Raw genomic sequence first — 26,389 nt, forward strand, 5'->3', positions numbered from 1 at the left:
ACACTGCTGAACGACTGACTGATATAGACTGTGGTTTGGAAAGGGAAGGTATTTTAGGATTTATGTTCATTTTTTTAGATTCTAATTAGTATAGAAAAATGCAATCATTACGTTAACAGACCAACATTCAACATTTTCATTTAAACTGTACCTAACTTGGATTACATATTATTTTCAGCAGCTATGGGCTATAACTGGAATTAGAAATTTGCAAGATGAAACTTGCTTTTTTTTATTATCAATAAAGGCATATTTTAAAAAATATACACTGTGTCAATAACTTCCTTAACGCTGACATTTATTTGTATTTGTTTTTATAGCAAAACACACATGACATAATTTCCTCTCCACTGAAAGACTATTTTGGCCATTCTGTCTTTCTGTTACAGCCCATCACTGTCATCATTCTTCTTTGAAGGCCTTCTGTGGTCCATTGATGGTGCTTTTCTATCCTCCACCAAATCTAATGCTCTAGTGATGTCGGCGCGAATGCCGCCGCCCTTCACCATCACTCCATCTATTTCTATTTCTACCTCTATCTCAGTCTGCAAGTCTGTCTCAAGGTTGACTGGGAATTGTTAATAGAAGGACCCACTGCCTCTTTGTTTCAAGGCAATGGCAGAAAACAAAGCACTTCAACTCAAAAACCATCAGGGGCCACATCGATATTGATTTTCGTGGCAAGACACACTTATCTATATATTGGGCTCCATTAGGGCTGACAGATAGGTTAGGCCACCACTCTAAACAGCAGCAGATCAGTGTTCAAGTAAAGATGAAATTGGGCCGAGTGTCAATTTATCTTGTATTACTTCTGAATTGGGGCAACAGGGGGCAATCGAGTCACTGACACTGTAAGTAACAGAAGATGCAAGGGCCTCATTTTTGTATCGCTTTAGGAATAAACACTGCTTCAAAATACATATAAATACATTTGTAATGATATTTCTTCATAGATTTGTATTTTTTCCTATCCAAAATAAAATGATTGTGAATTAATTGGAGTGTGTTCCACAGGTTTGTACATCAAGTTAATGCAGTGGTGTATAGCAAAGGCAACAGCAACACAGTTTAGCTTACTGTAACAGAGAAAAAGCAGGCACCAATGTGAGCATAATAAGGGAAATGCTATACCAATGCTAACTACTTGCATAGGCTCCAAGGTGTCAGGCTACACCAGTGCTGATTTACACCACCTTATAAATAAAATAGCATCTTGGGACTGTCATGTCACCGACAGGGATGTTGTAGTAATGGATAATTTATTAATTCTGTGGCAAATTTGTATTTCACCTACTACATTGCCTATGCGAGTGTCCAACACTGTTGCCAGCATTTATAATCAAGCTGGCTTTATTGACACCAAGCTGTAGTTACATTTCTAGGAAGGTCACTGCAGGTTAGAACATTAATACTGGGTCACAGAGAGGTATCCACCACAAAATAATAACCCTAAAAAGACAATGATGCTGGAGACACCTATGCAAAAAAGGGTCCAAGACCCAAAAATGAGCAAACAGGTGAAACTCCCCAAATTTCAAAATCAATACCTGTTCCTCATGGAAGTAGGATTAACTCCTTAATTTAGATTGCTAAAAGTGACAAAGCCCACCAAGCTGATGCACACACTGTAGCCTTCAAAGCTACTTGCACACTTCTAGCTTAACTCATCAATGGCAAAATTCAAAACTCAACACTCACACAACACAGAGATTTCAAACTGGAAACCTGAAGACACAATTATGTTGTTTAATCCATCAGAAAGCTACATTTCTCAAAAGAAAGCTCTTAAAGAAGAGAAAAAGATACACTACTTTTACTTACTTAACTATATACACTGCCCTGTGTTATTCTCAAGTCATTAGCTGTGAACACTTTTAAGTTTCAAGTTTATGTTTTGTCCACACTTGTTGAGTAATGAAATGTCATTGATTGTATCCACTGATAGCCAATGACAAGAAGCCAAAAAAAAACAACCCCCAAAACATCTGATGTTTACTTTACTTTTTTAATTTAAAACCTGTTATCCAAAACCCCATATCTAATTAAAACTGTACAAAGAGAACATAGCATTTGTTATCTTTGTACAGAAGAGAGTCCAGAAGCACTGTGTTATCTCATGTCTTCTTTAAGCAACTCCCTAAAAGCATTTTGTAACTCAGATCAAGTTTTAAATGCCAAAATGTTATCCTGTCCTTGCTCAATATAGGATTCCAGCTCTTTGGTTTAGGGCCTCCTGGCCATATTTTTTATTTGATAATATGTCAAATGTTTTTAACTCGCAACCGGTCAGGACTTTGTAAATGGTTTCTTACATTCTCTAATACATTGCAGTGGTGCTGTGTTGCAGAGTATGCTATCTCTTTGTTTTGCTGAAATGGCAGCATGTGTTTCTCCAAAACCTGTAACATTTAGAAAGACTTGTGGAGATGTATGAAATGTACACATTCAAAATACAAAATAAAGCAAACCAAAGCATTAAAATATAAAATGTGAAAATATTTTCTTAAATAAAATATGGGGTTTAAATGATATTATTGTATTTTTTGTCTCAGATTTTAGGTTTTGCAGACCATCATAACTTTTTTTAACATCGTAACTGGGGTTATATTTTCTGCCAGATGGGTCTAGCTTTGTCTTATCGCTCACGGTCCCATTCCTGCCCAGAGGACAGCTGATGAGGGCTAAAGCGGGAATTAGCCACCCACTCAAAGGCTTTGCCCTGATCCTTCAGGTCAGTATTTGGTCCCTTTAGCTCTTGAGCAGGATAGAGCAACACTGGTTTTCAAGGATTTGTCCAGAGTTAAAATCAGAAGGGGAGGGAAGGTCTAATGCATGTATTGGACATAGACATGTGAGCCAGAATGTATGATTGCACCATAGACAGGAGGGAAAGTCCCAAATCTGGCAAGCTGTCTTGGTAGTTTTGTCTCAGGGGGAAAATGAATAACACAACAACAATGAGCACAACTAATCACAGGTACACTTTCACTTAAGTGGTACACAATCCCAACTTAATTTCAATTAGCCATTTTTCCCATTACATAAACTGAATAGGATAGTTCTTCATCACAACTATTTAACAATTAAAGAGAAATGCTCCACAGTACCATCATTAATGACCTAGAAATCAATCGTCAAGAAAAAAAAATAGCCAGGTTGGCCTTTTTTCACTAGATGGCAGCAATGTTACAAAGAAATAAAATAGCTCACCGATGAGAAACTAATAGTAATAGGGATATATAAAGATACACCTGCAAACAATACAAAATAATTGGTTATTAAGCAACTCTGTTCTTATTCATTTTTCATATGTAGCAAATGCTAAATATAAACACAAAAAAATGCTTCAGTGACCTCTCTTTACATCAAGATAGCAATAGCAGTTCGAACCTGCACTCATTATCATAATCTGCATTCAGTTCAGATAAAGAGCATTCCTGTTTGAGAGGGGCAACTGAGATTCAAGCCTTTTGTAGCACAGAGCAAATCATTTTATGGTTATGAATAAACTGACATTAGATACAACTTCTAGACTGTAATCAATTCTGCAATAATTCAGGTAAAGCTGTCAAAATCGTAATCATTATTCTCATATGAGATAATATAAGTATAAAGTAGCCATTTTTTTAAAATACCTTCAGAAAACTCAGAATATTATTGCACAGTACTGTAGTACTGGTAATAATAGGGACCAAATTGGTAAGGTCTATTCGATACTTGTCTCTCACTACTAGTACATATTACTGAACATTTATACAAAGTATAGCTTCTGCTGTTAATTCAGGATATCATCAGTAGTTTTGTCACCGGTAAGTTTTGCCACTCCCATGACTTCTATAGTAACTCCATCACCCGCTAAGCCTGTAGGAGATATTTAACTGGAAAAAAGACCTTTGCACGTTTCCATGATGTGTGTTCTGGAAATGGTCCATTAGGCTTTGACGCTTTTATAATATAAATTGTGATATATTACACATTCAAAACTGAATAATTAAACCATAAAAGTATTCGAGATTTGTGCTTGTGGGAATTTGTTTTTGAGTTTGTTAACACTTACCACAGTTTCAAAGCCCTCTTCAGTTTCTTCAGCCTGAACAAAATATCAAACTTGTTGAACAAATTTTACTCCCCTCTTTTGTCTTGATAGCGTAGCATTTTATTTCGTTGGCTAACTCTTTAGTTACCAAAGATGGTAGCCGGAAGTGACAGGAACGATAGGCGGCCACATCCTGTTGTTTTGTTTAACTTGTTTAAAAATTATAATGTGATGGGGCAACGTGTTCTTTTCCCTATAGAACATGTATATTGCATAATTTTACCATTTGTTATTATTTTTATGGATTATGGAATTGTTTCTATACAACAAGAATAAAATGCAACCATCACTTCACAGGATTTGCTTTTTGGTCTTTCTTGATTTGCTTTACTAGGTCTTTCCAACTAAATGGTTAAGAATCCATGTTTATTATGTGATTAACTTTTCTCAGACGAAAATATTTTGATTCATGCCATGTTTGTCTCACTCCAACCTCAACTAAATGGAGCCTCAAACAACCTGTAATGTGACCTCTAGGGGGCGGTCAGCACACTTTTTCAATACTGAACCAACAGTAATAGTGGATTACTATCATTATTTAGATGAAAAGCTGCTTAGCTTAAATACTCATGCCATTTATGCCTACAACTACCGAAGTGCATCCAGCAATGATACAGATCAACTTTATTGACTCAGCTAAAACCAGAAGTGTAACACCTGATGTTGGGAGGTCAGGCATAAAACATGTTTGATTGCTGCTACACTTTGTCTTTCAGTTCTTGTAAAGAAAGACTGGATGTCTGGGAGTGATAATTAAACTCTGGTAATTCTTAATTTCAAATGCTTAGTAGTACTTTAGATGGCTTTTCAGGTTTAGCACTAAAATAGTTTCAATGGTGTGCAATACCAAGAGGAAAAAAAAAACAAACACATGGAATGTCACATTTTTGCACTTTGTTCATACGTTAAGTTTGTCAGCAACATATTTTTTTACATTGATACAGTGCAAATGCACAATAGCACAACAGACACCATTAAGGATACATACTATTTTTTCAATACAGCAGATTTTGACAATTTGCATGTTTGAATTTTTTTTCTTTTGCTAGACAGAAATATGCTCTTCCTCCATTTAAGCATTCATTGTCCAACAGATTGGTTTCGTCACTGGTAGGGACACTTTAACACAGCGAAGTGCTTGGAAGTCAATGGCAAGTAATTTTCCAAGTGTGGTCGGCAACTTCTGCAAGGTCATGACAAGTGGTGAAGCAGGGCACTGTCAGCATCTGTTTCCCATCACGGCCAGGAGCGGTGTGGTCAACAGTCAGTCCAATCAGCTCCATTCATACTTTTTTTCTCAATTATGCAGACATTCTAGATGAAATTCAGCCATACTGTAAAGTGGTGCAGATGTTAAACATGTCTACTTTGTCTTGATATGCATATTATATTAAGAAAGAGATAACCTAAGACCTGAGAAAAATATCGCATTTTGCAATGTAAGACAGACGACACAGTGCCGTTCACCCCATCAGCTCACCTCAACCACCAACACTTCAGCTCCATGTACTCACCAGCGATCCAAACTTTTGCTTTGACAGATCTAACCGGAAAAAAAACCCACTGACGACAGACAGACAAACAAAAACATACTCAGATGGCCTGTGTTAATGTTAACTCTTCATATGTACCTTCTTTTTTTCAATATACATATATATTTAAATATATATATATATACTATATAAGTAAACTTATACTTGTGGTAGATGCAATTTGTTTTTAATCTGGTGATTTTGATCCTTTTGTTATCCTTTACGTTTGGAAAAACTTTTAAATGTGAATTTAAAATGGGGGCTTTTAAACTTCAGGTGGACAGATTGTGATGGCTTCTGATCATGGTGGTGCTGTTTCTATAGCATCCCTCAAGGGAGACAGAACCTTCACTGTTTTTCTATTTTTTTTTTTTTTTTTTTTTTTAAAGACCTGCACATTAGTAATAATGCTCAAGCACAAACACCAATCATTTCATGACCCCCCCCACTCCCACTAGACTTCGTGGGCTATATGCCACCTCTCTCACACCTAAACCCATTCATCTCTCAAGACAGTGGTCCCTGCTCTCAATTTCAAACTCCCTTTTTACATTAACTTCCTTCTTTTCATACTTATGGCATTTATTTTTTACTCGCTTTTCTTGGTGGCAGCCATAGCCAATGATTTGGACTTGCCGAAGTAGGCTTCAAAGAAGAACTGGACAAAGAGCACAAAGTAGCTGAGGTACATGAGGGAGGACCAAACAATGTTCTGCATGTGGGATGGACACTCCTGGCCCTGCTGCATCCACGAGTACACCAAGTAGTTGACTACGCAGCCCATCAACATCTGTGTGATTTGGGTCAGTGTGATGAACATGGCAAACTTGCGTGACAGCTTGAAACCAGCTGCACGCAGTGCGTAGTAAGAGTACATGACAGCATGGACCAAGTAGTTCATGGTCATGAACCACCCGCCGCCAGCCACCATGTCCTTGTAGGAGTACCAGGAGTAGAGCAGCACAGTAATGTGGTGGTACCAGTGGAGAAAGATGAGCTTCTGTTTCCTCAAGACAATGAACAGAGTGTCACCTGCGAATAGGAGAGTGGAAGTTAGGAGTGGATAAGACAGGACGGAGCAGCAGAAAAAGGAACATGGTTATTATTTGTCCAACAAAAAGTAACTGGCTGTGATACAAATCACTCTCAAATATGCAAAGCTGTGTAAAAACACAAAGCTTTAGGCACACACAGAGAAGCACTGAAATGTTTGACAACTTAGGACCCAATAAACTGATAAACACAAATACAAGTGGCAGCAAAAGCAGTTTTTATTATACCATTTATCACCCATAACAAGGCTAAGGCCAATAAGTACTCTACAACAAACAGTTGTGGTTACTGCAAAAGCTGAAAAAACAGAAAACATGCCCTATTACAACAAAGTACAAAGTAAAGTACTGCTACAAATACAAAACACCATAATATCAATGCTTCATATCTGTGGTTTCCAGGTTACAAAATCTATTTTTCCTTATGAAAATTTGGGGGTTTTGTTTTCAAATTTATGTATAAATGTAAATCTAACTTACCTACATTTTTATTTTTTTACATCAGTCAAAAATATTGCAATATATATATATATTAGTGAATGTAGTGGCTGAATGACTTTAAATGCACAAGGAACACTAATCTTGCAGTAATTGCAGTATGTTAAATAGTTGGGATTTTTACCCAAAGCATGATTAACTCAAGCATAATAGAGACTTTTATTAACCAAGTAAGGTTCCACTAGTCACATATTTACCAAGGTCACACTGACACCGCCATGCTTACTGTCATGTAACCTTCAGACCCCAAGTTCCATTCTAAGCCAGGAAACCAGTCAGTGACAGCACAAAAAGTACTGTTTTGGTGTTATATTTATACTGCTAGAATTTGCCCTATTGTGCACATAATAGGGCATTTGTGGGAATTTCTCTTTTACAATGCAAAATTATGAATTACTTAATCATTCAAACATGATTATTATTTATATTGATTTATTAAGGCTTGCAGCAGCCAGTTTACTACAAATAAACCTGAGTTTACTGTTATAAATGTTATATTATTTTCCACCTGATTTTGCTGTGATACTTGTAGTGTTAATTCACCTGGAATCACAGATGAAGATGTTGTCCATATGAGTGTGTATTGGCAAAAGTGGATGGCTAAAAGATGTGAGCACAGAACTTCATATGTGTCTTGTGTTCGTTTTTAGAATGTGCAGTGTCTCGAATTTTTAGTGACATATCTAGAGAGACATCCACCCATGACAAAAAGGTCTCTGTCCACCTTCTTATGTTTCCCTAAGCCGCCTGAACCTTCCTGTACCTAGTAGATACAGAAACAACCAAGTCTCCAGTTTCCAGACTTCACAACATGATAGTTTGGACATTAGCCAGACAGAGAGAACATGGCATCTGCCACTCTTTATTCCTGCTGAGAGGAACAACTGCTCTAGGTTTAGGCTTGAAGATCTGACACTAGGAAGATAAAGATGAGCAAAAATAAAATTGTATTCACACAAAATCTTTAAAAAGAAGTGTACTGGTGGTGGCCAATTGTATCCATCAGCCTCCTAGCAGATACACCTATTGTATCAATTTCAAAATTGTAGGTGACTTTCTTCTTCAGTCATCACATTCAGACGATTTTCAGAAACTCTGACCCCTGACCTTAAGACTGAGGTTTCTGGGATTTAAACTCGTCCAAGATTATTAGTAAATACACTTTTAGTATTAGTTTGAAGGAAGTATGCTGCTTGGTTCTTGAGTTATCAAATTCACAAACTTGGGTGACCATGTTGACCACCTGCCTAACGGGGTGATGACATCATCAGCCTTTTACAGTATTTGCAGTATTGTAGAAAAAAATATGCAAAAGATAATTTAAATAAATAAATAAATGAAATCGACTTACCCAGCTCTGGTGCTTTACTGAGTACAAAAGCATATGCCCAGAATTTGCTGACAGGCCCGTTGTAGAAGCTCTGGTCACAAACTGACTGTTTTAGCCCTTTCGTCATCAGGATGTACATCATGTAACTCCCAGTACGGATGGCACCAAAAATACTACATGGGTGTGAGGAGGACATACATATACAGACAATAATTTGTGTTAAAAGTGCGAAAGTGCTTCCCACATTATAGCTAAAATGTTTGTATTTCTAGCACTTTCTACAAGGCTGAGGTTTTCTTACTGTGCACATTGCTACTGTTTCTAGTTGTTGTGAAACGCGGCTAAGTTTGACAACTGAAGTCAGTTTATATTAAATAATCATTAAACAAATGTCAACCCTCTTACCTGAATACAGCAAGGGTGAGTGACCACAGCACCAATGGTTTCCTCAACTCAAACTTCTCCCTTTGTTTCATGACATGGCGGCCCCCGAGGATACAGGCAGCATAGAGTGCAGAGAAGAGAAAGGACTTCTTCCTGCAAGCAACAAAAAGAGAAAGCATGACTTACTATACACAGGAAAATATACTGATAGACTGATGTTCAATGCAACAAATTAGGAATGAAGGTTATAAAGTATCACTAAAGTGACCAAAATAGCCGAACATTAAGTCTTGAAACACCCCTCAGTTCTTTATATTTTGCTCCCAAAGACGTCAGACGTTCTTGTAAAGCGATCTTGAGCAAAAGGTTTTAGAACTTTCTGACGCTCTTTCAAAGTTTTTCTTAGGACACTGGTTCCTTTTCACTCATTTTCAGTCCACTACTTGTACCTCACTTTTTTTAGATGAATGCTTTTAAAGTCACTTTAAATGGCCTGTATTTATATAGCACTTATATAGCACTAGTCCCTAAGGACCCCAAAGCGCTTTACATATCCAGTCATCCACCCATTCACACACACATTCACACACTGGTGATGGCAAGCTACATTGTAGCCACAGCCACCCTGGGGCGCACTGACAGAGGCGAGGCTGCCGGACACTGGCGCCACCGGGCCCTCTGACCACCACCAGTAGGCAACGGGTGAAGTGTCTTGCCCAAGGACACAACGACCGAGACTGTCCAAGCCGGGGCTCGAACCGGCAACCTTCCGATTACAAGGCGAACTCCCAACTCTTGAGCTACGATCGATGTATATATGTGTTAGCCCTGCAACAGACTGACGACCTGTCCAGTGTGTAACCTGACTCTGGCCCTAAGACATCTGGGATAGCCCCCAGCAACCCCTGCAACCCTGAAAAAGGATAAGCAGAAGTGAATGGATGGATGAACAATTTTGCCACATAATGTAAACAGCGAGTCCCATTTATGAAATAGAAAAGTGTGGCGTATTATATTATTCAGTGAGTTTTTCTCAGCACAAACTTTGGTTTACTTCTGATGCACATCAAGGTGAATAATAATGCCAGGCAATCCACTAATGTTTTGGTAACCCAAAATGAAGCATTATATTTATTCACGTGCAAATTTCAGTTAACATTCCACTAAATTTAGGGTCAGATATACATGTTGTGCCAGTTCAAACTGGGTTTGAAGTACTCTTGGTACTCTTGGATCACCCTTTAGACTAACTTATGAATCATTCAAGCATAAAACGGCACCTAACTCTAAGGATTGGTCGCTGTTTTGTCTACACAAAACAGACAATTTAGCATAGAACCTTTTTTAAATTGTATCTGTAGGCAGCCTGCTGTAAAAAAAAACTTAATCTGTTCCCATTTCTTTAGCTGAACTCATGGAAAAAAGCCAAAGATAACACAGTTTGACAGTAGTGTTTTTGCACCCACAAGGCAATTCGTGTTGACCATAACCAGAGTTATTAGCCACACATTTGGCACAGAGAGCTGTATCTCCCTTAAAGATTTTAAAAAGCTAGATAAGTGGAGAAAGAAGTGGCAGGCCTAAAAAGCTACATACAGCAGATGGACAGTATCTCAAAGTCATATCCTTGAGAAATAGGAAAGAAATACAGCAAAGATGTGACATAGCCTTCAGTTGATCCATCTACTCTTTGGTGAAAACCCATCAGAAATGGAAGGATGGCTGTCAAAAAGCAACTCTTAAGAAAAGGAAACAGGAAGAAGAGGCTGAGGTCAACACTAGATTCTGATGCACCATATATATGATTGGCAACAGCAATCCAGTGAAAGCATATCTTGACTGTATTCCACTGTATGTTTTTCTATCAATCATGGATTGGCTTTCCCAGAGTCTGGGCCTCAACATTCTTCAGATGTAGAACCATCTTGACAGAGAGCAGAAGAAAAGGCAGCCAACATCCAAAGAAGAGCTTTGGAATGTCCATCAAGAAGCTTGGACACTATTTAAAGAAATTCCAAAAAATTCCTAAGAGAGCTCTGGCTTTATTCCACCTTTTTTTCCTCAATAAAGGTTTATACAACATATCGACTTTCAAGCTTCTTTTTTTTAATATATACACTATATTTTCATGTACGATTGGATTTCAATAAATTGCTCCACTGCTTAAGACTTGCACTCTACTGTAATCCATCAAAGAAGAAACAAACATTATCAAAGAGCAAGCTGGCAAGCTTCATCCTTAGATACTATGAGGGAAAAAAACTGACATTTTAAATGAAAGCAGTATTTCTGTGCAATTTATTCCCACCACAAAGTAATCATTTCTAACAATGTAATTGTTGTATGCACAGAAGTTCTTCTTCCAGCACTGCTTCATAATGTACACAAGACACGTTTTACATAATAAAGTGACTTCACATGCAATGCCTGAAGCAATGATTTAATGATCAGAGTCCAGTTCCAACTGCCATTTAATACTTTGCTGCAAGTTAATTGTTATTGCTGGAATTCAGTTTCAGCTCCTCCCATCCTGTGATCTAAATTTGTGTTAATCGAATTGTCAGTGAAACACCACCTGGCTCAACTGAATCTAAAGAAAAGCATTTGTCAGTGCTCAGCACAATTACAAGGTGCAGGTAGTCTGACTTGACAAACTGGATGCTGAATAGGGCCGAAAAACACTAAACCAGCACTGTCGAAAAATGATCTGCTCTATTGGACAGAGAGCAGAGTAATGGTTTCGAGCAGCATAGCCAAGAAAATAAACCCCCAGGAAACCTTCAGGAAAATAAACCTTATGAGAGTAAGTTAGTAGGTTCCAGTTCGTCAGGCATCAGACCTACCGCAGGGTAGCCAGAAGTAGATATATGTATGTAACGGCAGGGTGATACTGGAAAAAAGAAATATCAGCAGCAGCAACCTTGGAAACATTAAAAAAAAAAACACTGTTTGCTGTCAAGAGGACAGTGCACAGCAACTAGGAATGAGGCATTCTTGGAGCTTGACCAATAGCTCTGGGATTAATTAGCTGAGTAAAAGTAGCCCAAGGAGTGATGTTACACTTCAGTGAGGTTTGTGCTGTTATTTAGAGGTTATTCAAAGACAACAACATGATGCTGACTTTTTTAAAGCCCTAGGTATTTAGTGCTTTATTATACAAAATTAAAATAAGGCCTCTAAACAGAATTGCCAATTGAATTGTGATATATGGTATACAAGCACAGGAGTACTACATCAGGCATTTTTTGCAGTTTATTCTTTAAAAGCATATCATGCAATTTATTTCAGTTTTCCATGGGATGAGGGTTCACACTGATGTAGACGTCCCAAAAACGCATGTTTTAAACATGATATAGTTGGCTTTAAAGGGTTAAGACTTACATTGCTAACACTGCTGAACATTTCTCACAGAGCCCACACATGTGCAACCTTGTACACAGTGAACAAACCTGTTCTGCTGCCTTAGCAGATGACACTCTCGACAACAGCGCTAAAATTTGCTGATCAAGAATGTAGCCACACAAAAAGGCGTAATTTATTTTCTTTTTTTTAAAAAAAAGTAAAAGGCTATGTGACAATAATCAGTTAAATCTTTAATTCCATGACATCAGTTTCTCAAAAATGAACTTCAAGAATGAACTTGATGCTAACTTTAGGATCCCACTTTGTAATTTCATTACAGGAAGGTTGTGTAAGACGGTCAGTCAGGTTAAGGTGTGTGTCAGTAGATGGTTATGGGTCAACCAATGCTAGAAGATAAAAAAGTAGTGCTGCTGATGCCCTTTCTCTTTTCAAACCGAATAAATGAATACTTTTACCATCACATAGTGTATCAACTCTTTATTTTCCATCTTTTAACAAAGGATCTGTTCTTGCAGGAGACCATAAAATGCTTGAGACCACCTCTAAAGAACAAAGGACAAACCTGTCAAAGTCAAATTCAGCTGCATTTACAGAATGACAACAGGGTTGGACTGCAGAATGACATCACTGTTTTTCAACTACACAGGAAGGAGGGGGGAACAGAGCAACACACAATACAGTGCCCTATATAATGTGGAGTGGCTGGAGGGGATTGCAAAGGAGAAACAATCTCAGCATTACCCTTTGGTTTACTGCCATTCAAGGTTAAAGGTCAAAGGGTAGCATGATGGACATAGTCTAAGCTGTGATTTCATAGGGGTGGCCGTGGCTCAGGTGGTAGAGCAGATCAGCTACTGATCGGAAGGTCGGTGGTTGGATCCTTGGCTTCCCCAGTCTGCATGTCAAGTATCCTTGGGCAAGATACTAACCCCAAATTGCCCTCCGATGCGTTCATCGGAGTGTGTATAGAAGTGCTTGTACGAGTGGGTGTGAATGGGTGAATGAGGCATGTTGTATAGAGTGCTTTGAGTACTCCGGGAGAGTAGAAAAGCGCTATATAAGAATCAGTCCATTTACCATATATAGAACTCCTTATGAGTACAATGAAATCATCTAAAGATGGGGCAAAATAAGTTGCATTTACCCTTCAGTGTCCAAGCCTCGCTTGTTCTAGTAGGGCCATTAGTTTTTGAAGGTTATCAAATTAGATGTCATGTTATAAAGGAATATATTGAGTTAAAGTAATGTGCCTTGAGCTACCCCTCTTTTTTTTTTTTTATATATTGTACTTCCTAGAAGCCAGGCTTTCTGGTATTTTTTTAAAAGAGGTCTCGAGCACTAATTCGCTAGGTTCTCCCTTTTTCTGTAAACACTGGCTTATTATTCACAACTTGTCAGTCCTTATCCCTGAGCATTTTCTTAAAAAACATTGATAATGGATGAACACTATGTAAAAGTCATGTCCTTTAGAAATACAAAAATGAGTAAGTAAACAAATAAAGATACATCAGATGCATCTGGCTTTTCAGTTGTTCCATCTACTATTTGTTGAAGGCTTATTGGAAATAGTCTTGGTGAAAGGGTGGCTGTCAAGGAGCCTTACAGAAGGGAAATGGGGAGGAAAGGTGAAAAATCAGCAGCTTATGGAGTGATTACTGCACATTTGAAATTTTTGGTTTCAAAGACTATTGAATTTTCAAAAAACAAACAAAAAATATTATTATGATGTACAGAGAAGCTTAGGAGAGAGAGGTACAAAAGTGAGTTTCTACAACCACATGGAAGAAGATGGTGGAGATTCTGTCATAATTTGGGGGCTGCATTTCAGCTAGTGGTGTCAGAATCTGGCATGCATCATCATCTGGAAAGCGTCTCATCACTTTTCAGTGTCACACTGATAACAAACACACTGCCTATTTTCCTAGCATTATACAAAGAAATAAGGAGTGGCTCACGGCTGGCATAGTACTGCAGTTGGCTTGTGCTACTGATACAAAATATTTTTTACATTTATTTGTAATTACCATGTCTATCATCAGTGGTCACAGTTTGGCAAAGGTTACACAGATTTTATTTTAAATAGTCTTTTGTCATCTATTAAGTAAAAAGTCCATTAAAAATAGTCATTTAAAAGCATTAAAACACAAAGCACTTGACATCATGTGACATTTTAATTACCGTAATTGTCGGGCTATAAGCCGCTACTTTTTGCACAAGCTTTGAACCCTGCGGCTTTTAGTCAGGTTCATTTTCAGTTTATTCTCTCATAAATTTTGATTACTCCAGAGACTCGATTCTGTTTGCTTGCTGGAGATTAGGGGTGGGCGAAAGAGACGATATACGATAGAAACAATATAAATTTGTCCAACGATAGAGATTTTGACTATACCGCTCTATCACGATAGCGCATGTTAATGATGTAATCAAACTGCACCTATTTTGGTCGAAAGCATCGCAGTGGCTACAACCATTATCATCTGAAAATTATGGCGGGCGACAGTCATAGCAAAGAGATGAAGCACTTTTGAAATATGGGGAAAGCCAAAAACTGCGCTTCCTCCACTTCCGTAACATTGATTTATTAATGTTGAATTCTCTCGCAGCTGCTCTATTCCCATGTTGTTGCAGTATATTAATAACTAACCTCGTATTGTGAATGAATAATCTCAGTTGTTCTCCTGACTGAAGTTTGGCCCGTGTATAGCATCCTGCTATGCGATTGCATTTGTCCCTGACCACCAGAATCCGTCACGTTAACTTTTATCAAGTGGAAGAAAAGTTGGCGTTCATCCTCCAGCTTCACTGTGCATCAAATCATTTTTTAACAGATTTCTGCACGCCCAAATCGGTTCGAGGTCAATAAGCACAACCAGAATTCATACATAAGGCACACTCGATTTTTGAGAAAATTAAAGGATTTTAAGTGTGCTTTATAGTGTGGAAAATACGTTATACAGAAGAAAAGAATATATCGCGATATATATCATTACCGCACATGCTTCAAATTATATCGCGATATGGATTTTAGGCCATATCGCCCAGCCCTACTGGACATATCGTTTTCAGGGGGAGAAATGTTTGACTCTTATCATCCCCACAGACACAGCGGCCAGGGAATCAGAATGACATCATTACAAAAAGGCCCTGAGTAAGTGTGGTTATCCCAGCTGGACATTTGTCAAAGCTGGGAAAGCACCTACAGAATGCTCCAGGCGATCCAGGAGAGAAGAAAGACAACTGCTGTCTAAATGAAAACCTTTAACAGAACAGCTGAGACGCATTTTGTCAAAACACGGTGTCTGTAGCTTTCAAACCCCAGGACACACTATGCCAACAATTGGTCCACCTGACAGATTGGATCCTCTTGCACAAACAGAATAATATAGTGTACGTGGTGAAGTGCCAGGAAGATTGTTGTGAATTACACATCGGGGAAACCAAACCACTTCTGGATAAGCAGATAGCACAACACAGAAGAGCTACCTCATCATCACTCTTTCAATGACGATGGTATGCACATCCTGACAAAAAGCAACACTGGTTTGAGTGGGGAGTCAAGGAGGCCATTTACAACCATCTCTAAGGATATATGTTTCACCATCTTACAGTACTGTGATTACAGCCATTCCCCCAACTGTAATGGTAATGCACAGACATTTCCATTGATCAATGGTAATGAGAATTTGCATAATAATGATCATGACTGATTGCAAGGCCCATTGGTAGTCATTGGTGGTAGTTTTGGTCAATATGAAAAAATATTGTTCATAAGGTTGGGAAAAGCTGCAGTCACGCATCCTGTCACTCCATTGATGGTTGCAAACATGTTTCTAAAGCAAAATGCAGATTTTCTTGGTTCATTAATATTAAATGTGAAATGCAAAATTAAAGTTTTGAAAAGAGTGAGAACAAAGATTTAGTAATGATTCTTCCTCCTAACCAAAACTCACTGCACTCTTTCTGTTCTTCGCGCTCTCTTTCAACCAGCAGGTGACAAATATAGCACTAGCATGCAACTTTTCCAGGAAGTTGCTTGCTAGTGCATGCTTGAAGGAAGACATAAGGGATGCTTGGCAATGCTCACAATGCCATCTATATACCACCTAAATATAAAGTATTGAAACCCACACAACACAAATTTAAAACAGGATAATCACTTACTTAAACCAAGGTGTACTTTGTTTTAATAATTTCAAGCCAACAACCAAGTTACATTTTGAAAATAAATTTAGAACCTAAGGACCAACTATTGCAACAGATTACTTCATCATCATCAGCAAAGAATATTACATTTTATCTATTTATTTTTAATAATTCATTAAATTTATATTTAGCTTATATTTGTTTTGGCTCAAACACCAGTATGATGACCAAGAAGTCTACTGCATAATAATTTAGTTTGTAAACACTAAAGAACAATTATACTCTGTGGGACAGACATGGGTTGCTGGAGACAACACAAGTAGTAGCCGTAGTGTTAGATCTTCGAAATCTGACTGAAGTCCACCTTAAGGGTGCATGCACAGTTGGTGCTCTGTAGTCTCCACTAACACGTCCACACTGTCACAAATAGCGATCAGAGACAGTCAGGTGATGCTCACTCAGAGCCTCGCACTGACCATGTGATGATGAAACTTACATAGAAACTACACTGGCAAACCGTAGGCACCCACTGAGAGTCCATCCACAAGTAGATCGCATCTGTTGGAGGCAGTATTCAAAGTATGTGGTTCAACCGGTTTGTGGGCAACTCTTTCATCGTTTTTAGTCCTTCAGCCAGCTGCAAAGTCCTACATACAAAGACCCAGTATTACCAACAACCAAGTGTCCACTGCAGTCACCATTTGTGATTTTCATTTCTTAATCTTTGGAGTTATAATCTTTGCTGTCCCTGGTCTCTTGTCCAACAATCAGCATTCGACCTACACAGTGTCATCCACATTTGCATAGGCTGAAAACCTCTGTTCATAGGCTCTCCATAAGCAAATTCCTATACAAATGATCACAACAGCAGTACCATAAAACAAGCCCAGCACTACCCTAGCCTAATGTTAGCCATGTAGCACAGCTACTCACCCTCACATTAGAACCTGTCATGAGTGATTTGTTGCTGCTTTCGCTCATGTTTTTAAGACCTGACTCACTTTGTGCATGTGCTTGTAAAGATTATATATTTTAAGACTCCTTATTACAGCTTTCTGTTCAGTTCTCTCTTAAGTTTCCTCAGTCCACGAAGTACGTCATAATGCCTCCCAAAATATAATTTAATAAATAAATTAAGATAGTAAACTGCACAAGGTAAAACTACTTGTGCAATATATTAAAGGATTGTGGCAAATGGCCTGACTCTGCTGTTTGCCAAAGTGGGCCGAGGCAGCACAAATAAAAAACTACAAAGTCAGAGCTCTTTTGGGAAGGATCAGCATGAAGCAGTAACAGAATCAGCAGAGATTTCTTTCTTGCAGTAAGGCTGGCAGCTGCATTCCTCTAAATGAGCACAAGAAGCACTAGCTTAGTGGTAAAAAACATTAAAATAAGGTGAAATCTATGACTGCAGAGCCGGCTCTCTATGTAAAACTGTGCACACTGAGTGCAGTCTACAAGAGCTGCTCAGTCAAATCAGGAAAGCATCACACTCCTTCTCCCTCTGGTGCGTAACCATTATTACAGATTCAGACGCTGGGTGTTAGCTCATTTTTCACTGCTGCCAAATGATGAACAAAAGTTTAAAAAGGGAATTTATTTTTGAGAGAATACTGATGATGGAGCCAACAAAGCACAGCTCCAGAGATGTCCTCTGACACTACAGTCTCACAATATTATCACCACCATAAAGGTTCAAGTGAAAATGGTCTTTTAGCCTGTAAAAGTTGAGTAGTCTAACTTCAAACATGACAAACGGAGAGCCAAGCCATCCAGCCCCAATTACAGTTTTATAGCAAACAATTCGTTCTAGACATCAAGTTGAAGTATGCTAGCATATCCTACCACCTTATGGTTTTGGTTAACCTATGTACTAACTTCTTTAGTACATTGCACATTATAATAAGAATGTTGATCCCATTGGCCATCCCCTCCCCCACTGACAGTGTCGTATAAAGCTGCTGGATAACCTGCTGTGAAACTTGGATCTGTATTAGCTTGTCCAGGAGATTTCATGTCTTATGTAATCCTGTGCTTGCAGTCTGAGGATGAGTCTGCATGCCTGTGACACTGAGCTGGTGTCTAACTGTGTGTGCGTATGCTATGTCACAAAGACATATACAACTATATACACAGCAGAACTGCGTATCTGTGCGCACACTTGCAATATTTTAGTTTAGTTCAGGACAGTTAACTCTTTGGCAGTACTTTCTGTATCCTATAGAGTAAAAGGAGTAACTTCGCCAAGTTACTTTAAGGAGTTTGTGTTGGAAGTATTAACATTTGTTGTGCAATAATTGACACGCTGAAGCTGTGATTGTCATTACATAATTGAAAAAAGTTGTAGGATTTATTAATTAATTATTAAGTAGCAGTGATTTGTTTTTTTAAAGAAAGGATGGCTTTCAACCTTTAGTCTGAGAATTGCATCACCAGTATGTTATCTATGTGCCCAAATGTTGTTTTCATTGGAACGCACATCATCAAGTACAACGTGAAAAAGACACACACTCTTGTAACTACAGTGAGAAGAAATGTAGTCCAACTGCATTCATTCCATATTGACTCATGTATGCACCTACTCAAGAAAAGCTGCAATTCACCAGAGGAAATGGAAAACAAAAAGTCCACCGACTAAAAACAAATGTTAGTGCCGTTTTGAAAAGATTTTCCAAACGATTGTAAAAAGTAAAAAACTGAAAATTCTGTAGAAATATATTTTTGTGTTAGTGGTTTATAATTTGGGCTTAATGTGTTATTTCCTAAATGTACATTTTAACCAAAGGTATCCATTATAAGGACAAAAAGCACTGGGCCACCTACATATTACACCTACAGAAGCTGGTGATTTACATGGCCACACTAACAGAGGGTCTGTTGAAGAAATGACAAGGCAGTCAGTTGGGTTGATCTCACCCATACCAATGTTCAGTCTTTGCATTTCTAGCTTGAACAAAATAAGGTAATAAATTAGGGTAATTTATTTCCACAGGCTTGTAAAGTCACACATACACACTAATACAAAATAGCTGTAATATGAACTGCTTTTGCTTGCATTAAAGATTTTTACTGGCAGCCTAATAAAAACTGAAAGTGTAACAAAACTGCAGCAACACCCCAGGCAGACATCAGTTCCCGAGGAGCCAGCGCATGTCTCTACCTCGCCTCACCAGTGGTGAGAAGAAAACAGGCCGAACAAACATCAAGCCTGAAGCATATTCTTGTTTAACATGGTCAAGAATGATTAGCATCACCATGTGCTGCTCTTGTTACAAAGGCAGCAGCATCCATTTACTTATAGCTACGGATCCAATTCAGGAAACAGGAAATCATCTAAAAAACACAAATAAAGTGTCTCTAATACCTAAAATAAATTTCTTGAATAAAAATACTGAATTGGTTTTCAAAAAGGATCTCTCTCACGTCGTCTGCGCTGCTTTGAATCGTGAATCTTTTTAAAAGTTGCATAAGAGAATGCACACAAATGCATATATTATTTTTCAAGAGAAAAATGAAAACAAGCTAGTTAACATTTCACGCACTTTAACTTTAGTTGTTGAGGTGGTTGCCCAAGTACAATTGCTAAATCATTTTTGAATTTTTATTATTATTTTCACAGATTTCCAGCATAATAAATGAACTTTTTAGTGTAGTCCCTTGCTCATATTTTAAAGGTTGACTCACTACTAATCCCAGATCTTTCTCCTCATTTTGGTTGGACCAACCAACTTGCGAATCATAGTAATATCTTTTCAAAAGAGCATCTCATCCTATCAAACATTGTCCAACTGCACCTTCTTGGACTGTAGTTGCTCAAGCATATATGCATACTCTACTCAATAAAAGTAAAAGTTTAAATGTATGGGAAATGCCACTATGCACTAACCACTGATGCAACATAATTTTTTAATCCAGTCCATCTACTGGTCTCATCTGTACAATAATAGGGCATGAGAACTCGGAAACAATGGAGAAGGCTACACTTGGACTGAATAAGTAATATGAAACTGTGATGGAAGGCCGCTATCTCCCCAACTTATCGAGTTCCAGAAACATGATCTTCAAGATTAGTCAGTGAGCCAGGATACTTCTGAATTGAAAGGCAAATGGTTAGCTAAAAAGAAGCAATGCTACTGTTAAAAGTAATATTCATAAACATTTCATGAAGGCAGAGTCTAAACATTATTATTTTTACTCTAAAAATAAGTTTATAAAGCAACAGCAAATGAAGCAAGAAACATTAACAGTCAGACCACACACAAAATTTTCATTATTCATTCCCTGCAGTATTCTACGACTGTGCAGCCGTGTTATCAGTCCAAAGCAAAATCACCAGAGATCCATCAAAAGAGCATGAGACCCATGGGGATGCCATCCACACAAGGGGATTTTCAAAAAAGTAGAACATAAGGTTCTAAACAATCTGCATGCTAATGAGAAATGATGACGTTTGTGGAAGTGCAGACTGTGTCAGTAGGTTGAAGGTGTGTGTATAACACTGAATAATAACAACGTGTCTTTTATGGATAGTAAGGAACACTGCAATCTTAACATACATCAGGCAATATTGAAATGGAGCAGGTTTTATCCATTGCACTGGATCACATCTGAGGTTTTAATATATTTAGGAAGATAAGTGTTTTCATTTGAAGTGATGACAAACCAGTTCAGTCACACAGTCACACCAGACGTAATAACCAAAGACTGCAGTCCAGATATTACCACATTAGACTGGACGTGCTATCACCTATCAAAATGAGAGAAGTGCTTGTTTATTCATTTCAAACCAAACTTTGAGCTGCAACAACAAATACAGAAACCCATGCATGTGTTTTTAAACTGACTTTATTCAAAACAGTAACATGATGCACATGTCATGCTAAACAATTTTATATCAAAGACAAGTTTGCAAAGTTATGTTAATAAATGCACTATATGCGCAATTACAGTCAGGCATTGCATAAGGTTTACTGTGTGTTAAGTGATTATGTGTTGAAATGGGTTGTGAAGGGCCAAGGAACTGAGATGAAGAAAAACCTTCTCTTATATTAATATGATCTAGCTGACGAGTGCATCTGACTTCAACTGACTCAGGTCCCAGGAGAAACATGCTGCTGAGACTTCCGAGGTAAATGGAAGTCATTATCTTGGGGTTTTTTTTAATTTTAAACTGGTTTTCCAATTTCCTAGTGTGACTTAATCACAATTAAATGTGGGTTGTGCACCACAATTTCCTTACCAAAGTCAAATCAGACAATCTTTTGCCACAAGATTGAAGTGGAGAAAAAATGAAAACACCCTGCCCCTATAATATTTAGGTTTATATTGTAATGAATACATTTTGTTGTCAAAAAGGCAAGATGCTGATGTTATCACACAGTATTTAGTTCTTCCTCCTCTTCTTAGTTCTTCAACCGACTCTTTGACCTTTCTTATACAATACTGAGCTGTCTCCTGTCAGTGTCCAACAAAGACATTAGATCAGGGCACCAGTCTCCATTCATCCCTGCAGAACAATGACATACACACAGTATATAACAATGTACACTTATGTCTTGTCTTGTTTTAAACAGAGGGGTTACTTTAGCTGGGACTTGGCTGAACATGAAACAAGAAAAATAAACTTGTGCATATTTAACATCAAATAATACAAACTGAAACAGGCAACACTGACCACACTAGAAATAATACATAATATCTGATGGCCAAAGAACAGGATTCATGGTTCAGTTAACATACATTTTGCTTGAAATGTAAATGACCGTCATGACTAAAGCTGATGCTTTCCTATATTCAACAATGAGAATACAGTACATGGAAATATTAGGAGAAAAATGTAACAACAGTGTAACATATATAATGAATTCTGATTAAAGATATCTTTGCTTTTGACTAATAGAATAGTTTCAGAGCTGTTTGTTTTTTCCAGCTTATCATCATCAACACTATTACATAACTATGTTCAACAGTCACAGTCTAATGGTGTTAACTTCAGGGCCAATTGCATGTTTTATCAATGACTCCTCTGTCATGCACACATGCTTTTATATAACTCACGTGTCTACTCTATAGCCAGTTAAATGCAATGCAAAATAAATTCATTGTGATTTCCAAAGATAAATATCAGATACATATGTTATATGATAAATATATGATCTGCCTTACCTTCAGAGTCTGAATTATTCCCTTGCACATCCATCAAAAGGGATCCTCCTGTTCTTCTAGTCAAACAAGACTGTAAACAGTCAAGCCAGAGATCTGTATGCAATTCTTGACATTTGCTTTTGCAAATATGAACTGAAATCAGTTCATATTTGCACTTGGCCTTGTTAATGGTTTGCAGGATAAATACACAAAATAAATACATAAACGCAAACTGTGCAAATTAGATTAAAGTTGTGTGGTGGTTTAAGTACTGCACTGAGCTAACCATTAAACAGAGGCATTTTTTTTTCCTTCTAAGGCACATGCTTTCATAAGAGCTCCTTATGTCTCACCCTTAAGCCATAAAAACACGTCACCCTTTATTACATTCCTAACGTCAACTCATAAACTTATACAGTCCCTTTTTTCATAGTTGTTGTCTCTATTAGCCATGTGCAATGGCCCTGTCTGACATCTTCCACTACAGGAATAGCAGAGAGAGGTCATCACAGATCAGCTGCAACCTGATTGGCTAATTCTCTGTCAGCAGACATCAGAAGATGAACGTTATTGGTTGGTTGTCAGTACTAGGGTATGGACAGCTCCTACACATTACTCCCATGTGGTCTCTCACTCACACTCTCTCGCTCGGTCTCTCTCTCTCTCTCTCTCTCTCTCACACACACACACACACACACACATTTAATTTTACTGAATAAGACTGAAACTGTTCTATAACTCATTCCAAGCACTCAAGGAAAATATGCTTTAAAAACAATCTGCCTTTTATCAGGCAGTTGAAACAGATGAAGCTAGACAAATACCTCTTACTTTCTGTGTGCTGCCTTCTAAAAACCCACTACCAGTGAATGAAGCTCATACTAACTTTACCCATGAATCATTTTGTTTTGCTTGGAACCATTTCTTGCTCAACCTGGCGTGAACCTGGACAAAAATAACCCTCTATTAATTCATGCAAAAGATGGGTGGACGGACCAGTACATGACCCACGATTGTAATGCATGACTGCACGCAATCATGAAGAATATTTACTCATCCGTTAGTAGCAACAGGGAAATTTCAGCCTGGAGTAATGTTACAGATTGTGCAAAGCGTAGCAGACACCACCCTAAGTAAACAATGAGACATTTTAAATATTGACACTTCTTATCAATGAACAACGATGCCAGAAGGTGACTTCAGCTTTAATTTACAGCATCTTGTACTAGTACAGGGTATTTTGAGGACAAGCCACCTCACTCTTATTTTGAAGAAGAAAACAAATTGCAACTTCCTGTTTCATATTTTCACCATTCTCTGGCCCGTTGGTCAGGCTGCTGTTATAGTGACCCTCAAGAATATTCAGCTGCCTTCCACGAAAGGATCTCATCCTGCTTTCTCATATATACTCCATCCACACCACCTTGGACAGCTGTTGGGAGAATAGTCCTTCTGTTCTGTAGATCAGCTGCAACTTGAAAGGCCACTCTAACAGAATCTGCAGCATGTGGAGAACTGCTAATCCAGTTGCTTAACATCACTCAGATTTTTGTTTTGCTTTGTTTTTTCCCCCCTAACAAGGTACTTAAAAATGAAATGTCTGTAAAAGGTCAACTTATACACTCTATTGTAAAAAAAAAAGCTATTTTAAAAAAATGCATGCTTACGGCTAGAGGAAGAAAACACATTTGATTTGTGGGAAGCTCTGATTCATCAGTGACTCCAAGTAGTACTGTTAAAAAAGGCTTTTGCTGCAAGTTAGTCTCTTATATTTCGTGTAGCAATTAATTTTTAGGTTAATTGGGATTTCATATTCTTTCATTTGGAAAGGCATCTTATTTAGAGCTAACAGAACTGGGTTATTACTCAATCAATCAATAAAATATCAACAATTTTGATAGGTTAATAATAGTTCCACCCATTTTGTTTAAAGTAGAGCTCCAAACACTTTCTCTTTTCATTTACATAGGAAATGTATTGGACAAAGCACGCTATTAGACCCCTTAGAGTCTGGGGGCTTGTGATGACAGTTTTTAATCATTTTATACTCCATTGATTGAAAACAATCAATATAGGACTCATAATGAAAAATAAACTGTTTTAAAACACAGAACAAATAATTACTAAATTAATAACAAATATCTTTATTTTAAAGGACAAAAATAAACCATGACTGCTGCCCACTCTTGACCAAAGAAAATCAGTCAATCAGTGGATAAAAACATACTGGCCCAGTGAGTGGATGGCGGTGCGACAGCTGGAGGAATGGATGACCTTTATAATACTATCGCGGCAGTGATGCCGGGAGAATAAATCACAGGAATTCAAGGACAAATCCTGCTCATGAAAGATGCACAATGCAACAGTGGAAGAGCATGTAGCATCCAATGAGAGCAGACAGACTGAAATGTGGCAGAGCGGCGTTTTCGCACGCGGCTGAAGGCCTGCATGAATTTGTTCATTTTATGAAGCACAGTCAGAAATTCGCGGATGATGACAAAGAGGCTGATGTAAGAGGATACGGCTAGGTTTAATCCCGGTAAACGAGGTGGATGTATGTTCCACGCTACAGGCTCCAACACACATTTAGCGCGAGCACGGCGCGTTGAATGTGCTGTAGAAAAACCGTTCATTGCTATATATGGGATTATAAACGGGGCGCTAACGTTACAGTGTAGCCTTACCAGTTCTCCTGCATCCATCGGATAGCTTCGTCCTCGTTGAACTGTCTCTCGAATTCATACTCTTGCAAAGCTAGCACCGACATGCTCACTGCACTGTGTTTCTTTTCACACCGCTGAAACAAGACGATACCCGGCTGAGGTGTTTCTCTCTAGTCTGCTTCCTCGCAGCCCCTGACTCGCATCGCTCGCGCCAATGTCCTGACCTCGCGGTTGTACGCGTCACTGCGCGAGCAGCTCGCCAGTCACAGCACCTTCCTCCTCCACCGGCTACTGAGCCGACGCCCTCTTCCTGAAGGAGGGTGACGTCAGGGTCCTAAAGCCGTCATATTGCGCCCTTGAAAGTTCAATTTGATGCCTTCATATTTTATTCTATGGTCATTGTCAATAAATAAGAACACAGAACATATGGGTAATATTGAAGCCCAGTTTATAGGATTATATTGTGTCTTGTGTAAGCAGTCTCGTGCTTCTTTTCGTCAATTTTTTGTCATAGCAAACATTTTCATTTTGTTTAAAATTAAACATTATTTTATATTCAATGACATTTTTATTACTTTAGCATGAATGACGTGTCACTTTATTCTGCAATAACTAGGTCAGTAGCTGTTTCCCAACATTTAGAAAGGCTTTTGTAATAGCTGCCTTATCTGCTTATCCAGGTACAAGCAATTTCTATATCTGGTAAGGTAAATAGGTGGGGTAATGGGGTTGAGCGATCTTAGTAGTAGAACTCTCACCTAGAAACAACAAAGCTGATACTTTCGCGTGGAAGTTATACAGTTTCATCACTGATATGCAAACTGTGCTCTTTCACATGCTTTAGATAGTGTGCTGATGATATTGCAGTTGTACTTGGACTTTTAGCACATTCATCCATGGTCCCATAGAGAAGATGGCAAATTCCCCACTACTTATGAAACATTTTTAAGTTACTGGGGAATTTGCAATTGAACTGCTTCTTTCTGGTGAGATTGGCCAATTTATCATCATCCTGTTCAAGAAAATGATTTGGTTGAAAGTTTATTTTAAAAAGTTTACCATTTGTTCTTTCACGAATACAAACAATTCTGTAAGAATTTTTGAATTGTGTGGAAGAAAAATTGTACTAAAGGTTTTGTGCAGACAAATTCAGCAAGTTGAGTGTGATTCATTGGTTTCTA

The 26,389-nt window shown here is 38.1% G+C and overlaps 1 protein-coding gene across 1 annotated transcript; it reads right to left on the reverse strand.

Moving 5' to 3' along the window:
• Positions 1-5,985: 5,985 nt before the first annotated feature.
• Positions 5,986-25,496, reverse strand: elovl6 (ELOVL fatty acid elongase 6). Its single transcript, XM_085170743.1, has 4 exons — positions 25,230-25,496; positions 8,917-9,048; positions 8,533-8,684; positions 5,986-6,663 (listed from the first exon to the last, which is right to left on the reverse strand). Exons 1-4 carry the CDS (start codon positions 25,310-25,312, stop codon positions 6,221-6,223), a joined length of 810 nt encoding a protein of 269 aa, XP_085026869.1. The 5' UTR covers positions 25,313-25,496; the 3' UTR covers positions 5,986-6,220.
• Between the last annotated feature and the right edge of the window lie 893 nt (positions 25,497-26,389).

Source organism: Neolamprologus multifasciatus, chromosome 2 (genome assembly GCF_963576455.1).
Source record: "Neolamprologus multifasciatus chromosome 2, fNeoMul1.2, whole genome shotgun sequence".
In the NCBI taxonomy this organism is placed as follows: Eukaryota; Metazoa; Chordata; class Actinopteri; order Cichliformes; family Cichlidae; genus Neolamprologus; species Neolamprologus multifasciatus.